Source organism: Mercenaria mercenaria, chromosome 11 (assembly GCF_021730395.1).
Source record: "Mercenaria mercenaria strain notata chromosome 11, MADL_Memer_1, whole genome shotgun sequence".
Classification (NCBI taxonomy): domain Eukaryota; kingdom Metazoa; phylum Mollusca; class Bivalvia; order Venerida; family Veneridae; genus Mercenaria; species Mercenaria mercenaria.
This window is the reverse complement of record NC_069371.1, coordinates 46,545,873-46,562,367: the sequence shown is the minus strand read 5'-3', so window position 1 is coordinate 46,562,367 and position 16,495 is coordinate 46,545,873. Positions and strand designations below refer to the sequence as shown.

The 16,495-nt window shown below is 33.8% G+C and overlaps 1 protein-coding gene and 1 long non-coding RNA gene across 3 annotated transcripts in view; both read right to left on the bottom strand.

The window, feature by feature from the left end:
* Positions 1-5,321: 5,321 nt before the first annotated feature.
* LOC128546560 (uncharacterized) lies at positions 5,322-10,281 on the bottom strand. The gene is made up of 2 exons (XR_008366026.1): positions 8,592-10,281; positions 5,322-6,217 (listed from the first exon to the last, which is right to left on the bottom strand). It is a non-coding gene; the product is annotated as an uncharacterized LOC128546560 (long non-coding RNA).
* A 1,277-nt stretch (positions 10,282-11,558) lies between these two features.
* The window catches only part of LOC123531709 (uncharacterized), a 37,571-nt gene continuing 32,634 nt past the window's right edge, over positions 11,559-16,495 (bottom strand). For both annotated transcript variants that reach the window (XM_045312904.2, XM_053517344.1), the window contains exon 14: positions 11,559-15,292. In XM_045312904.2, the coding sequence (XP_045168839.2) occupies positions 15,038-15,292 (255 nt within the window). In that variant the 3' untranslated portion in view covers positions 11,559-15,037. The remainder of the gene's footprint in view (positions 15,293-16,495) is intronic.

The window sequence follows — 16,495 nt, the reverse complement described above, 5'->3', positions numbered from 1 at the left end:
AATAACTCTAAGGTAAATTGACAAAGTGAAAAAAAAAGGCAGGCATCATCGAAGTATGTTGGTTCATGTTTATTTCAAGTTTTATGAAATTCTACCTAATAGTTACTGAGAAATGGCTGCGGACGGACATTTTTCATTAAATCAAGGGCAATAACTCTAAGGGGAATTGACCAATCAAAAAAAAAAAAAAAAAAAACAACTTGACGGGCATCATCGCAATATGTTGATGCATGTTTATTTCAAGTTTCATGAAATTCTACCAGCTAGTTACTGAGAAATGGCTGCGAACGGACGGACGGACGGACACACGGACGGACGGACTGACGGACGGACAACGCCATTTCAATACCCCCTCCCGATTTCATCGGCGGGGGATAACAAGGCAAATTCAGTACTCGGAGCAATCAGAAGATCTTTTCAATATCTGGATATTAAAACAGTCAGACTTCTATACATAAGTTTAGTCAGACCTCTTATTGAATATGCCAATCCAGTTTGGAGCCCATAAAAATAAAGAAAAGTGGAAACTTCACAGGTCGCTCAACACTACAAAAAACGAAAATGTTGCAGGCTCGGTTTGACTGAGCCTGTTCATGGACGGTACTGGAAATGCATGCTACCGTCCATGCCCTCTAGCCCCGGGTTGAGCAGAACTCAACATTTACACATGCTAAATGTACAAAAAGCAATTTAGAGACATCCGCAGATGTATTCAAACGGCAGTGAACATGGAACCTTCAAAGATTCACGTGTTGAGGCGTGTAATTCCATGAAGAGCGGCGTTTGGTCGCCAGATAAAGTAAAGGGATTGCCCCAAACGAGAAAACAATGGGCAGAACTAAACAAATTTGAATTTAGGAAGGGGATACTCGAGTATACAGACATGACTGAAAACTTGCAAAGGAGAGCATCAAAATTACTTCCAGGAATGAACAATCTAAGTTACCCGGAAAAACTAGAAAAACTAAAGCTACATTATCTGATTTATAGACGACACAGATGTGATTGAAGTGTTTAAAATTCTAGCTGGAAAATATGACCCTGAGGTAAGCAAGATATTCCACCTGCGAGAATCAGACAGAACAAGGTGGCACAATACTAAGATATTAAAGAAAACATCAAGATTGGAACTTCGCAAACATTCATTCAAATACAGAGTTGTGTGGAATTATGGAACTCGTTAATTATCACAGATAGTCATTGATTGCAAGACAGTTCTATCGTATGAAAGAAATCTAGATAAGTTCTTGAAATCACAAGACAATAAATATAATTATCGCTCAAAAATAAGCACCGTAATAGCACCAAGCAATTACACAACTATTGAAGAAAACGCAGAGCTGAACCAAGAGGCTACATCAAACCTTCTCTCAGAAGAGGATTTGTGAGTATTTGTGAGTAAGATAGCAAACAAGTACAAACATAAGCTTATATGAGCTTTTGAACCGACTAGATATGTTTTATGTAGGAAGTGGTTAGGGGTCCAGTAATCAATATACATGTACAATTATGTACTGCATTAAAAGAACCAGTTGCCGTTATTACGTTTTTTAGGTAAATATTTTATTTATAATTATAGCTCTCACTCGGGTTCGAGGCATATCTATTAAATATGAAATTTGAACAGCGATTTCCGATAGTCACCGTTATTTAGGGTTAGGGTTATGTTTAGGCTTAGATCTTGGCAGCGGGCCAAGGGATTTCTGTCTTCGTTAGCATAGTTGGGGGCTAATAACTATCACATTATTGTTCCAATAAACAAGGGTCATTATTGATTGGAAAGTCAGTCTACCTTCATTCTCGCATACCAGAGGTCTATCATGGTTACCCGGATGAACTGTCGGGAATTTGACGAACCTCTGATGGATGTCTACCTTACAAGTGTATCAATTAGTGACAAATTAAAACAGTGTATTTTATTTTATAAATATGTGATAACTTTAAGTTTTACCTAATTTTGGCATTTCTTATAGAAAAGAATAAAAATTGTTGATCAAACATGATTAAAAAATAGCAAGAAACTGTTACAAATTTCAGTATGTTTTTACGGAAAAAAGCAAGTTTTTTTCAAGTTCTGTCTGGAGATATGCACAAATTGAAATTTGATATTTTAGAAAATGTGACATTCACTCATCTAAAAGTTTTGCTCTAATTCCTGCAGAATATTGTAAATAACATTTGTCTAAGATTGAAAACAGAATGTGCATTTCAGTGTTTTAAAGTAAAGCATAAAATACACTTTAGGCAAAATTCTGATTATTGAAATCGAAAATACACTATTTATATAGATGGAACACAATAATTTGATTTTATCAAGTAATATTGTATTCCAATAATGGTGATTTATGTAAATGGGAAAGTTATTGTCCTATTCTTTTTTAAAGTTTCCTGTATAAATAAAATGGACGGACCACCTTCATCGGTATGACCTTTTTCATTATTTTATTATATTTGCCACCACAAAGAACTCATTGATTTTTCACTATACGTGAGTTTTATTATCGTCATTATTTTTGATATTACATGCATTACTATATCATTTATTATTTTTATTTGTAATAATGATTATAATAATACTGTCTCTATATACAGCTGGACTAGCATAAAGCTAGTGTCTGTAAGTATTTATATTGGAGAAGATGCAGCATGTATAGTAGGCCTACATTAAGATGCCGACCTTGTAAGCTGTACGGCCTGTCCACACGCGCATTACTTGGCCAACATTCAATGCATACACAACGCTGTAGTTTGATATGATGGTGAATCCTTATAGTATCAGTACAGTCAAGTTTCTAGCTTGGCCCATGTAGGAAGAGTTCTTTATGTACATCGAGTTAAAAAATGGTAAAACGGTAGATGGAGTTTAGTTGTTGTACTGGCTGGCCAAGACCGACTTGAAGCCTTCTAGGGTTGTCTGGTCAACAGCGACTTGCGGCAATGAGTTCCAAAGAATGACAGTAGCGAGATAGAAGCTACGCTGGTAGGTCGATATGAGAGCTCGGATTTGGCAAAGGCGTTGGTTGTGGCCTCTGGTGGATCTGGCAGGAACTAGTGGTGGGTCTGGAGTGATGTCGACTAAGTTGTTTTAAGATTTTGATGAACATGGTTATTCTTGCAGAGTTTCACCGGTGTTGTAGTGTGTCCCATGTCAGGTCTTGTAACATGCTGGTGACACTGCTAGTCCCAGCATAGTTGGTGAACACAAATCTAGCCGTTCCTCGCTGAACCATTTCAAGTTGATGGATGTGATTTTCGAAGAAGGGACACCAAACTGGTAAAGCATATTCCACAGAAGGACGGACATAAGTCTTGTATGCATCGGCTTTAGCACTGACCGGACTAGAACGGATGTTTCTACGGAGAAAAGATATGGTTGAATTTGCTTTCTTGGAGATATTGTCGACATGTTTTTTCCAGGAGAGGTCGTCTGATAGAGTGACGCCAAGATACTTTGCACTAGGTGTAGTTTTCAGGTTTGAACCATGTAAACTATAGGTTGTGATGATAGGGTTTCTCTTCTTTCTAATATGGATGACTTCACACTTCTCTGGACTGAAGTCCATCTACCAGTCCTTCTCCCAAGTACTGAGACTATCAAGATCTGCTTGAAGCTGGTGTCAGTCATCCTGAGACCGGATGTTCTTGTACAGCATAGAATCATCGGCAAATAGACGGATGCTGGATTTGACCTTGGAAGGTAAGTCATTTATATAGGCCAGAAAGAGTAGAGGCCCAAGAACAATGCCTTGGGGAAGATCGGATAATAATATTACTATATATTACTAGTACTAGTATTATTATTAAAATTATTATTATTCCACATTTACCGAAGGAAGATTAATTTCTTTCAACTCCACTGCACACATCTTCATGGTCTAGTTGTGTCCCCTGCTGTGCTAATTGCCCTCTAATCAGCTACTTTTACATACAATGTAATCGACGATAAGCAGCAGACAAGATGGAAGTAGTTTATTGAATTTTGGGTGAGACACCTTAAAGACACTGATTCTGGTATGCAAGGTATGTGGCCCATGGGAATGATACGATCATTGTATGAACTTTATTATTTTAATTCATCAGTCCCGAGAAAAACAATAATTTCATAAAAGCTACCTATTACGGTGTACAGATTACTATTCATTATTTATCGAATTTGCGATCGTATTTTTCCCGGAATTAAAAATTATAAATACAAATGTACTTCTGTTTCCTGTCACTTACAATGTACATTGTATTTAAAACGACGAGAAAATTACGAGGTAAATCTAATTTGAAATTTGAAATCGTCTCACGTTTTTTAAGATAAGATATAGTTTCCTCTTTGTAAATACAAAGAGTCTTTTTAACATGATCACTCCCAAATTTCATTTAAATTGGTTGAACTGAATTGTGTGTTGTTGCTTGCTAATTTAACTATTTACAATAGATGACGGTATTTTATAAATTTTATTTCTATGCCTGACAACTGACATGAATATTATAACAGTGTGACTGTAGGGATAATACACGTTTTTGTGTATTAACGTCTGCAGAAGCCCGCGGGATTGTTTGTAACCGAGATCGAATGTTTTTAATTTGGTTGCGTATGACATAAGTGGTAGCAAACTTATTGGCCAAATCAACAACCGACAGCACCGTTGCGACAGCTACAATACTTTAAAAAAAAAATGGTTGAGTTCCATAGCTTCACAACCGTTACAAACAAATACTCAAGGTCACATTATACTAAGTATCTTTTTTTAGTAACAACCAGACAATTGCCAGAAACTGGCGTGTTACATCTGGGCATAAGACGACCGCCTCTGTTATTACCACGGTATTAAACATTTTTCAAAAATTAGCCACCACCATACAGAATGATGCTGATAATAGTCCTAGACAATGGCTACATGCACCAAATGACAATGCCATAATAGAAAGAATTATGGAAGCGCTGAAAAAGGACGAACGTAATTTTGATAGCATGCGCAACAGGACTAGAAAAGGTCCTTATGGAAAGGCGACAATATGATGAGGTGCAAGAAAACATAGTACTATTAAGTAAAAAGTGTAATTATGAAAAGTGCAATATATGTAAACTTAGATCATACACCACCACTATAACTTGGCGTCTAATTTTCTAGCTGATTTTGCAGTTTTTGAGTTTGACTGAAATTATTTCTCTTACATCAAACTTTACCCCTACTTTTCTTTTGATTTTGATTTCGCACTGACAATATTCTTCAAGAAATGTAAATTAACAGACATTTAAAATCGGTCCTGCGGCCATTAAAAAAGATCCATTTTTAAATTATATAGAATAAAGAACAACAACAATTCAGTGTGTTATAACCTTAATATAATTTTTTATACTATATATATACCAAAAACATTGAATATACAAATTAATCTGATAATCATAACAATTTATATATCTTTTTCACCTAAACAAGAGGGCAATGATGGCCCTATATCGCTCACCAGAGTTGATCTGGCCTACTGACCTAGTTATTGACCCCATATAACTCAGTTTCTAATTTGACCTGGAGATCATCAAGGCAAACAGTCTGACCAAGTTTCATAAAGATTGGGTATGTTATTGTCAACTGAAGAAGCTTATTAAAGCGAAACTTGTTTTGACAAAACTGTGTTGGTTTATGAATTTTCAACATTATAACGATTGGGTCACAACTGTAGCCTAAGAGTGTTCACAAGCTTTTGCTTTGATTTAACAAGGTGACCTAGTTTTTTATCCCACATGACACAGATTCAAACTTGAACTATAGATCATCAAGACAAACATTCTGACTTATTTGCATGAGTTTAAAACTTAAATTGTGGTATTTAGAGTGTTAACAAGGTTTTCCTTTGATCAGGCCTAGTAACCTAGTTTTTAACACTACATGACTCAGTTTCAAATGGACCTAGAAATCATCAAGACAAATATTCTGATTCAGTTCATAAAGATTGAGTCAAAACTATTGCCTCTCGAGTGTTCACAAGCTTTTCCTTTGGTCTGACCATGTGATCTATGTTTTGACCACATACGACCCAGATTCAAACCTGACCTAGTGATCATTTAGGCAAACATTCTTACCAAGTTTCATAAAGGCTGAGTCACAACTGTGGCCTCTAAAATGGTCGCAGAGCTGGATGGCTTCCTCACATGATATGCACAACAGAATCTTTTTTTGACAGTTTTGTGGCAAAATGATTCCTCTTAAGTGGTTCTCCAAATCTAAAATATCCAATTAGTATACGTGTTTATTAAATGTTAATCATTGGCTAGAATTCTTGTACTAGTAATAAATATTTACACTGTCTTAGCTATACAGTCAAACCTGTGTTAAAGACCACCTCTGAACAGAGACCACTTGGCTCTAAAGACCACATGTTTTGTTTCCCATTTTAACATTTACAGTGTATTTTAACCAGTGAATAAAGACCACCTCCCAATAAAGACTACATTTTGGCTCTCCCATGGGTGGTCTTTATAGACAGGTTTGACTGTACATGCATTTTGTCTTATTATTTTAAACCTATTGCATAGTACTGTTGTTTGTTCACATAAACTATATGTAGTAAATTACAAGTAACTGTTCATATTTTCAAATGTAAAATTCGGAACTTGTATACCTAAGGGATATGGTCTGTAGCTTGTATCCGCTCGTATCTTTGTATGCATAAAACCCCGCACGAGGTGTCTAATTTTTTTTTATAAGAGTAAGCCCTCAAGCTGACTTTGTGAACAATTCGTGGCTAAGTTATGTCCGAAGGAGGCACCCGGTGTCTTCCTCCCAACATTAAACACTGTTGAAAGCTGGATAGTTCTTTTGAGACACAAACACGAACTTGTAAAATATTGCAAGTTTACTCAACTAAACTTCCTAAGCGTTTCAGGGTTCACATGCATCTTTCACATTGCTTCACTAGCATTGTTCAAATGTTTCTACTTAAGTTTGTCACCTGGGCATTTTGGTTCTTGTTAGACATATCTGTACGAAATTTCTTATATAGAGAACTTTAACCAAGGGATGCCCAATATACACATGTGTAATCAAGTTGTGAAAACCTTTACAAGTTCAATTAAAAACATATGATAACTGAAATGATTAATATCATATTATCGACACCAGTTGTTATGTCCGTACTCACTATCTGAGGTTTGTTCACTTTTGCGCTATTGGTTACAATAATATTGATTCCATGATGAAAATGGATGATCATGAGAACTGCAAACTGCAAATATGATATACAGAAAAATAACACTGTCAGTAAGACCAGCTTTCATCTGTAAAAAAAAACTTTAAATATCCACCTTATCTCCTTAGGCTTTTCATTTTATTGCATTTTTAGCATTTTAAGACTTTTCATTTTCACGGTTTCAAAATTTCACATGTTGATAATAAATATTGATGAAAAAACGAAAAGAAAACATGATTTTTATGGGTTGAGGGTGGGGGCGTGGGGGTGACCGGGTGTGGGTACACAACTAGACATGTTGATAACAAATGTTCATGGGGAAAATGAAAGATGTTTAATGAAATTCTACCAATTGGTTAGTTTGTTATGTACAAATATGTTGATTTTTGAACAATTAAAAGGCAATAACTCTTTAGTTACTAAAGAGATCCTGACGAAATTGTGTGTGCACTACCACATTATGGTGTTCTAAATTTATTTTAACTTTCAGACTTCTAGGTCAAATTATGTCACAAGTTATGAAGCAGAAATCGCCATATTTTTATTTACCTATATAGTTAACACTACAGACTACTAAGGGCCATAACTCTGGTGTTACTTGGGCAATCAAATTGAAACTTGACGGGCCGCTTGGGTTAGAATATATACATTCCGGGATGATTCCCTTTCTTGCATAGCATTAACACGTGTTAAATCGCGGGTAAATCTCAATCACATTTGAGCAACCTTTAACGACATTCTACAGTACTCAATTCACTTAGATATTAATTTAAAGAACAAAAAGACCCTTTACACAGTGTTAGATCCCTCTTGGAAATGTCCGTTGTTTTACTTTTAATAAAATTGTGTAATTATCTCCGTTTAATATAAAAGTATTTATAACGTGGACTACTTTTTCAGTTAGATGTAATTTCTAGTTTTACATTTGCATTTGATAAATATTGGGATATTTTGACTACCTGTTAGCTCCGGAACGAATCTATCTTGGCTGTGCAACCTATATAGACAAAGGGAGGTAATAATGAATTTATAAACTTGCATTTCCCAATAATTTTTGGCAAAATATGCAATTGTCAAGGAAAATCTTTTACAACTTTAATACAGTTTTGCTTATATTCATGTTATTGAATTCCCCAGGCAAAATGTTTTTATTTAATTTATACTTATGCTAAAACAATGCTATCTTAGTTTGGCAAGAGGATAGGAAAGTCGATTTTTAAAAATACTTCCAGTGAAAATCTAACGTGTATTGGTAGAACTCGGAGGACATAAACAAGTGTAAATGATCAGTTAGTTAAGTTTATTTTGTGTATTAAACTGCTTTTAATACGATATGCTGTACTACATATCAAATATATTTAACTCCATTGAAAACTACCCCAAAACGTTGAAAGAAAAATATATCATACCTTGCTATATATGTTATTCTCTTTACAAATACACTATTAAACATACATGGGCTTTAAGGGGACGCATACTTTGAAATTAGAAAAAGTGGGTGGGGTATGATAAAATTTACCTGCAAAAAAGTACAAGGTTTTGGTACATGAAATGGATACTGTTTCAACTGTTATAAGTACACAAAGGATTTTACTAAAATAAAAATGAGAAAACTGAAACAAGAAAGTTATTGTTGAATTACGTAAGACTTATTGTGTACATTCAAAGTCAACAATTAAGACTTTTTGGTGCAAAAATAATAGTGCTTCACCTTGTCCAAACATTTATCAATGTCCTACAGATTCTAATTTAAAGAAATAATGTGAAATATGGTCACTGTCTTGCTTTTCATTTCGCATATGTAAGCTAAAACACATTATTTAGTTTGTTTACAAAGTAGTGCATAAGAAAAGATACGGTGGTCAAGGAATGCCACATTCCAAATCTAAAAGAGTATATTCCCCTTGATATATTAAACATTTATCGTTACAGAAGTCTAGTGGCTTACAATAAGGGCCTAGAAATGTTGCCATTAGTAATTTTTAACTTGGTATTCATGGACTACAATGCACTTAAATATCAAAACACATTCAACAAACTTTTGAAAATGTATTGTCTTAAAAATCCCTAAAATGAGGCATGAAATTTGGTTCAGAGGTCCAATCAATGTGTTTATGTGCAAAAGTAACATTCTAATCTTGTTCACAAAAGTTACTAATACACAGCAGGCATGTCAATGATCAAAACTGGACGAATATACATTTATCCTCACTTTAATGTCATTTATATTTTGTCCTTGAATTCTCCACCATACTTTTCATAACTCTGTTTGCACGGGTTGCACGAGAATGCTGTCATTCACGTAAAAAAATGGGGTCAAATAAGTTGTAAATGCAATATCATCTAAACGTAATTAATGGATTATGCAATTCAAGATAAACTTTATCTCATAACGTAACGAACATGTATAATGTTGTAACAACAACTTTACTTACACTGATTTAAGTAGCAGTCGGTTTATAAGTGACTTTATTGATTCGTTTTGCGTTTTGTTATTGTTGTCAAAAAGTATAACGGAAGTGCCTCACAACTGAAGCGGAAACCAGTTTGATGCGCAAAGTAGTCCAATGTAAGTAATATTTTTTGACAAATGTCCACAGAAATTAATAATTTCCTAATATTAAAGACGAATATCTGAATAGGATTCATTATTTGATAAGAAATTATAACCATCGACATGTTTTTTTAAAAATCGTACACGTGCTGACACCTAAGTTGTCTCCCGTTGTTTATTAGAGTTACCTTTCGTCCGGCGCAGTAATACATTTGCAGTGAATCGCCGAGAAGTCGTGGGAAAATTAAAAACCATGTAAATAAACTAAAATTAACCACAGTTTCAAGATGAATTCCAAGTGATCGCCATTATGCATTTAACCCGCCTGACCTGTGTAGCATCTTAGATATCTGTTCTAAGGTATTCATTGTGTAGAATGTCATGTTATGCCCTTGCAATGTTAATCCCACTCTGATTTTTTTTGTTTACATTTTTATCAATGAGAAATATGGCGTCCATCCCGAGCTGAAATGACGTGGCGTTAAATTTTTACATGTTTAAGCAAACCTGGTGTGTTAGAAAGAAAATCTCATTCCTTCAACATTATTTGGAACACTGTTATTGTAAAAAACCTGTTTTTTCCTTATACAAAAGCTTAGTATTTTGTGTTGAATGTACTTTCACAAACACCTCTGTTTTCCTATTACATTCATAGTACCACATCCTTATCCACAAAATACTGAATATTACAGGTGTCCATCAGTATTATATCAGTTTAGGAATATGTTTTTTATTTTCCCACCATCGATTTCTTCAATATGCACCCCTTCCGCATTTCTGTATGAACTGTGAATGTAGCAATATGCGTCCCCTTAACACATCATGAAGGTTAAATTTTTGGTAGAATTCGTTTCCTAATAGATATTCCTTTATCGTTAAATCCATACTGATTATAAATAAACCCAAGGATTGTGGTGTTTACTTAAATTTTGTACATGGATAGAATAAAATTACTAAAATTTCTCACGGGCAATTAAATGAGAAATTCGGAACGTCTTAGGGCGGGTATGCAGGGGAGGGAATTTTTGTTTTTCGTACTCTAGTTACTGAATTCTGAAATCAAGTAAGTCACTTTTCATGCACTCTTGACACTGTAAAATTCTATATTTAGACATTCTGCATTACTTTTTATGTAGGAAATTGGCTTACAAACGCACAAGGAGCGGGTAGTCTTCAAAGTGTCTAGACTTTGGTCTACATATTCGCAGTCCTTAGAAATAACCTTTTTACCTTCTTAAAATGAAATTATAGTTATTTGCAACAGATATAAAACGCATAAAGACAAAGAACACAAAACCTTGATGATGATCCATACTAGTATCTAGAAATCTTGCTTGCAGGTAGTTTCAGAGTCTATTTTGGGTTTAGTGCAGTTTTCCAACAATATGGTGGTCAGTTTAATCTAACCAGTGTTGCTGGAGTCTGTACATTACTAAACTGTTCTCCGCAAGTAATTGCCAACTTCTATTCTTGTATCTATGTCAAAGAAATAATAATTTTAAGGCCCAATGTTTTGTACATTATGTATCAAATCGCCAGAGATCTAACAGCGCCATGATTCATATATTGCGTTTAGCAACCAGGCTGGGTTAAAGTGTTTCGGTAATGTGTCAACACTATCAAAATGTGATCATCAGATAAAGACACAATATTTTCTTTCAAATCACCAGAGATCTCACGGCCCGAAGATTCACAGACTTTGCGCCCTCCCTACGCGGTTTAGCGGGCGGATTGTGTTAAGAGTTACTGTACCGAGACAGATAACTTAGTCTATTAAAATGTGACATGCCTGACACAGGATTCAAAGGAAACAAAGACTGTATCATTGGTCATACTCTCATTTATTCAAAGCCAGTTCATAAACGACAGTTTTTTCTTATCTCTATCATGATCTACCCTTTTTACTGCTGTTTTACATAACATTATTCTGAAACCAGATATCATCCAATGTTACATGTCTATCCCGCACTAAATAACACTTTTCTTATGTAACCTTGACATGACAAATCAGTTTTTAATTTGAAATTTCATACCAGTGAAAAAAATGTATCAGAAATTGTATTGTATTGTTTAACATTTAAATTTTAAAACTCTCGTGGTTAAAATGTAATGTACATAGTACTATGTAAAGGTCTATAGATTCTAAGGGGCATGCTAAGTACATTTACTATTTTTAACTGTCAAATTTTAGCAACAACCATTCAGTCATTCCCTCTGGTACGAAAAATATTTTTGCATCTTCTTTACTATTTTTTTTATAAAAATGCAATACTTGTATTTCTGATACAAAGATACTGCACAATATCTAATTAAAGCTACTAAAGACATTTTGTAGATAGTCTTGTCATTTTTTGTTCGTTTGTTTTGGAAAGCATTATAGAACTAGCAAAACCAACACTTGATTTTTTTTCTACCATTTTTTTCTTTTAAAAATAATTTCCTTAACTTTTTTATACATGTCTTCCTATTTTCATTTTTTTTCTTTTCTTCTTTTTCATAATTTTGAATATAAAGCAAACTTCATCGAAGGAATTGTAAGAACATAAAGACATTATATGTGAGGCAACACTTCTCTGTTATACAGTCAACCCTTTGTGTAAAGACCACAACTGAGACAATCAAAGACTGACCTTTATAGATCTTTTTTTTTTCATTCATCGGTAATATGATTAGATGGCAAAAAATAATTGTGGGTCTTGCAGTATATGTCTTATCTGTTCACAGGGTGGTCTTCAACACAGTTTTGACCGTAAACATTGTAAGGTTTAAGCTGCGTCATTTTTTTACTTTTTTTCGTATAAGAAAGGCCCTTTTTTATTGAGATGCAAAAGTATTTTCACTGCCCCTTACATTCATTTTTTTTATATATTTTTTTTACATTTTTATCCACTAAGCACTAAATTAAATGTGGTCCACACACCATTGGGCATTATCAAACAAAAAATAACACTTTTAAGAATAATACACACCAATAAGATCTCCACATTTCAATATCCATTCTTTATTGGATATAAACTGCTTTGCAGCATAAAAAGACGAGCTTTACAAGCATTTCAAACTGAATGAATGAATCTGGTGAAAAACAAGGGATGCAGTCATTTGATTCTTACAGGTATAAGCAAAGATTTCAAATAGTTCTTATTTTAGAACACCCAAAACTGGAGGAGACTGAGATGCTATAGATATTCAAAGTTAAAATACTTCCAGTTTTAGGCAGTTTAAATTTGTTTGTCCAGAGTTCCAATGAGAATGGAAAATCTTATCACATACTATCCACCATGCATGTTCCTTGAAACCATTAGTCTTCCTGATAAGAGACAGAGATCCTGGAGATATTCAAAGTTGAAATACTTCTAGTTTTAGACAGTTTAAATTTGTTTGTCCAGAGTTCCAACTTATCACATACTGTCACTCATGCATGTTCCTTGAAACCATTACTGTTTTGGTAAAACATCTGCCCAAGACTACTGGATTTTTTTGTATGTTCTTTTTAACATATTTGAATTAAACTGAGCAGAACTTGCATATCTATACTGACAAAGTGTGTGAACCATTAAAATGACACATATATTTTTTTTAAAAAAATGTTTACATTCTACATGTTTTTTTTGTTTTGTTTTGGTTTTAACGCCGTTTTTCAACAGTATTTCAGTCATGTAACGGCGGGCAGTTAACCTAACCAGTGTTCCTGGATTCTGTACCAGTACAAACCTGTTCTCCGCAAGTAACTGCCAACTTCCCCACATGCATTATCAGAGGTGGAGGACTAATGATTTCAGACACAATGTCGTTTATCAAATAGTCACGGAGAACATACGCCCCGCCCGAGGATCGAACTCGCGACCCCGCGATCCGTAGACCAACGCTCTTACTTACTGAGCTAAGTGGGCGGGCTCATTCTACATATGACAAAATGAAACATCTTATAAAGTTAAGGGTTAAAAGATAGAAAGATAAAGTAAAGACATAGGTAAGGACATATATAATGTCAGGCAGGGAAGATAATAAAAATCTGGAAATATTTTAAGTTCAGGTTTCTCTACCATAAACACTAAAGACTACAGTAAGACCTTGAATTCCTTTGATTTCTTTCACAAAATATAATTTCTCGCAATATCTTATACATATTTAAACCTTAATACTGCGTAGTTGTAACCTATACACTTAGGTTTTGCAAGAAATGTAGTATGAATATTTATCTAAGTTATGAAGATTAACATAAAAATTGCAATTATTACGTATGCTGTTTTCCACCAGCGACTTTACTGCTCTTTTTTTATGTTTCCATTTTTCTTAAAAATGACAAAACCCCACGTAAGTTTCACTTAACAGTTTGTCTGGTATCAAACGAGCATCAGTATCCCTAAAAACCTACTGCTATTTCTTATGTGTTTCTTGTATATATTTTTTTCTCTCCTTTTTTTAACTGCACAACAGTGTTAACTTTGTATTGCTAAAAGTGCATAATAATTATATACAAAAAGCAGGCCATTACATAAAATAATGACCAGAAAACATGCAAGACATTATCAATGAATATTCACATAACATGACACTATGATGTTACTATGTTCATGTATATAAAATGTTTATAATACTGTTGCTAGAAGTTCATTTTAACAAAACATACAAACATAACAGATGACTGTACAAGCCATATAACTTTAAACTGCAACTTTCAGTACACAAATTTCATTATAATACTAGCTATTTGTTCTCAATTAATTATCATACAGTATTAATTATTGGCAGGGCTATGCCCTATATGTGTCAATCATGAATTTATGCTAAATATAAATTGTGCAAATCACAACTATAAAACCAGTGTATATCTTTTTTTTTTCCTTTTTAAAAATGAGCAGAGGTATTTTTTTTCAGGTAATAACTTTCTTTTTTATCCATGTTTTTTTGTTGTTGTTAGAAACAGCCTATAGGTATGAATTTCTTATGTATTTTTTTAGTTATTTGGACCATGACATGGATCATTTATATCCTTGCCACTCATTTTGTTGTTTTTTTTTTTATCTGTTTTTATAACAATTTCAACTCCAACTCCCTAAGCTCCTTTTACATAGACAAGCACATATAAATAATGAGAAAAGAACAGGGTTGGCAAGAACCACAATGTTAAATGTTAGTAAAAACTTTTTCTCATTTTTAAGGTGTAAGTCAAGAAAAAACATTAGTCAGAAACAAAAAAGAAACAACAAATAAAAAATACAAAGTTCAAAAGCACTTTGATTGTCTTTTTATCCTTTTACACTATATCACTGTGGCTGAACAAAACGGATCAGTCCACTTTTAAAAGAATTTCGAGAATTTAGGCATGTTCCCACAATCGTTCCCCTCCTCCATCTTCACTGGACTGTCCCCGAATGTCTTCATGTTCCTCGTATGTACAACTGGAGTTGGAGTTGGAGCTTCACTTGGGATAGGTGTACTGCTACCAATATTGATCACTTCTGGATAAACTTTAGGCTCTGTCTTCACCACCATAGCTTGTTCAGCCTTAAAACATGCAGCCACTTTCTTTATTAACCATTTCTGTATCAGTTCCTGAAAGAAAAAGACGAGCACATTTAGTCAATTATTCTGTTGCACTATTCTGCTGTTTTTCAGAACTTTCCTTAACGGCAAAGCCAAGATAAATGGGCACTTTCATATTCCCCTGTGTTATATGTTGATTTCTGACAATATTTAAGGAATACAATATCATCTTATTCTTTTTTAAAAAGATATTTATAAGGGCTTTCTGGTGATGTATGGTTTATCATACTTTTGTTCAGTATTTTTTTATTTACAAGGGTTGGAGAGTCGAAAAATGGCTCATTTTTAATCGTTATGCTGTTGCACGGAAAATTCATTACTTTTTGACCATTTATTTAATTACTATTTTAGTTTGTTACAGTTTTTATTTCAAGTTTTCTAACTTCAAATGACATTCTGGTAAGACATACTTTTTACCGATTTGAAATTGGTCCGAAAATATTCAAGATATTTACAAATAACTAAATCCATCACTTCGTTATGCATTGATGGTTTTTACCTGCTCTGTTTCTACAAAGGGAATACCAAAGTTATTCTTTAAACTGGCAGATATAATCATTATAATCATGAAAAAGAAACACATTTGCCAGCATCTAAAAGCAAGATATTGATTTGCACTACATTATTTTCTGAAAAATGATAGATGAATCTTGACATTTTTATGTAGAGTCCATAGCCCCATTTTCAACAGTGTACCGCTTGCACAAAAACAAGAGCAATATAAAAATGATCCTTTGATTACTTCCGTGTTATCCCACATACTAACTACAGAAAAGACATTTCTTCAGAGAAGAAGCAGAAAAAAGTTTTGAACAAAAAATGGTTGTCCGTAGCCCTGTAGAGTCCGTAGCCCCACCATATTCATGCAACTAAATCAGAATTTTTTATGCAATAATCATATCTAATACTAATAATTTTTCTCATTTATGATATAACAAAAGAGCATCATTCTTTCGAACATCTAAGATGTTGATAGTAAACAGTATAACGGGAAAAAAGATATAATTGTAATAAATTAATTATATTTTTGCCAATATCCAACACTAATCTTACAGATCTAATGCATATTGATGTTTGTTTAGTATCATAAAGTACGGTTAAGGATACACTGTATCAGACTTATAACAAAAATTGTATTAACAAAGTATTTATATATTGATAATAAATACAAGTTAAAATGGTATAAAAGGGGCCTACGGACTCTACACTTCC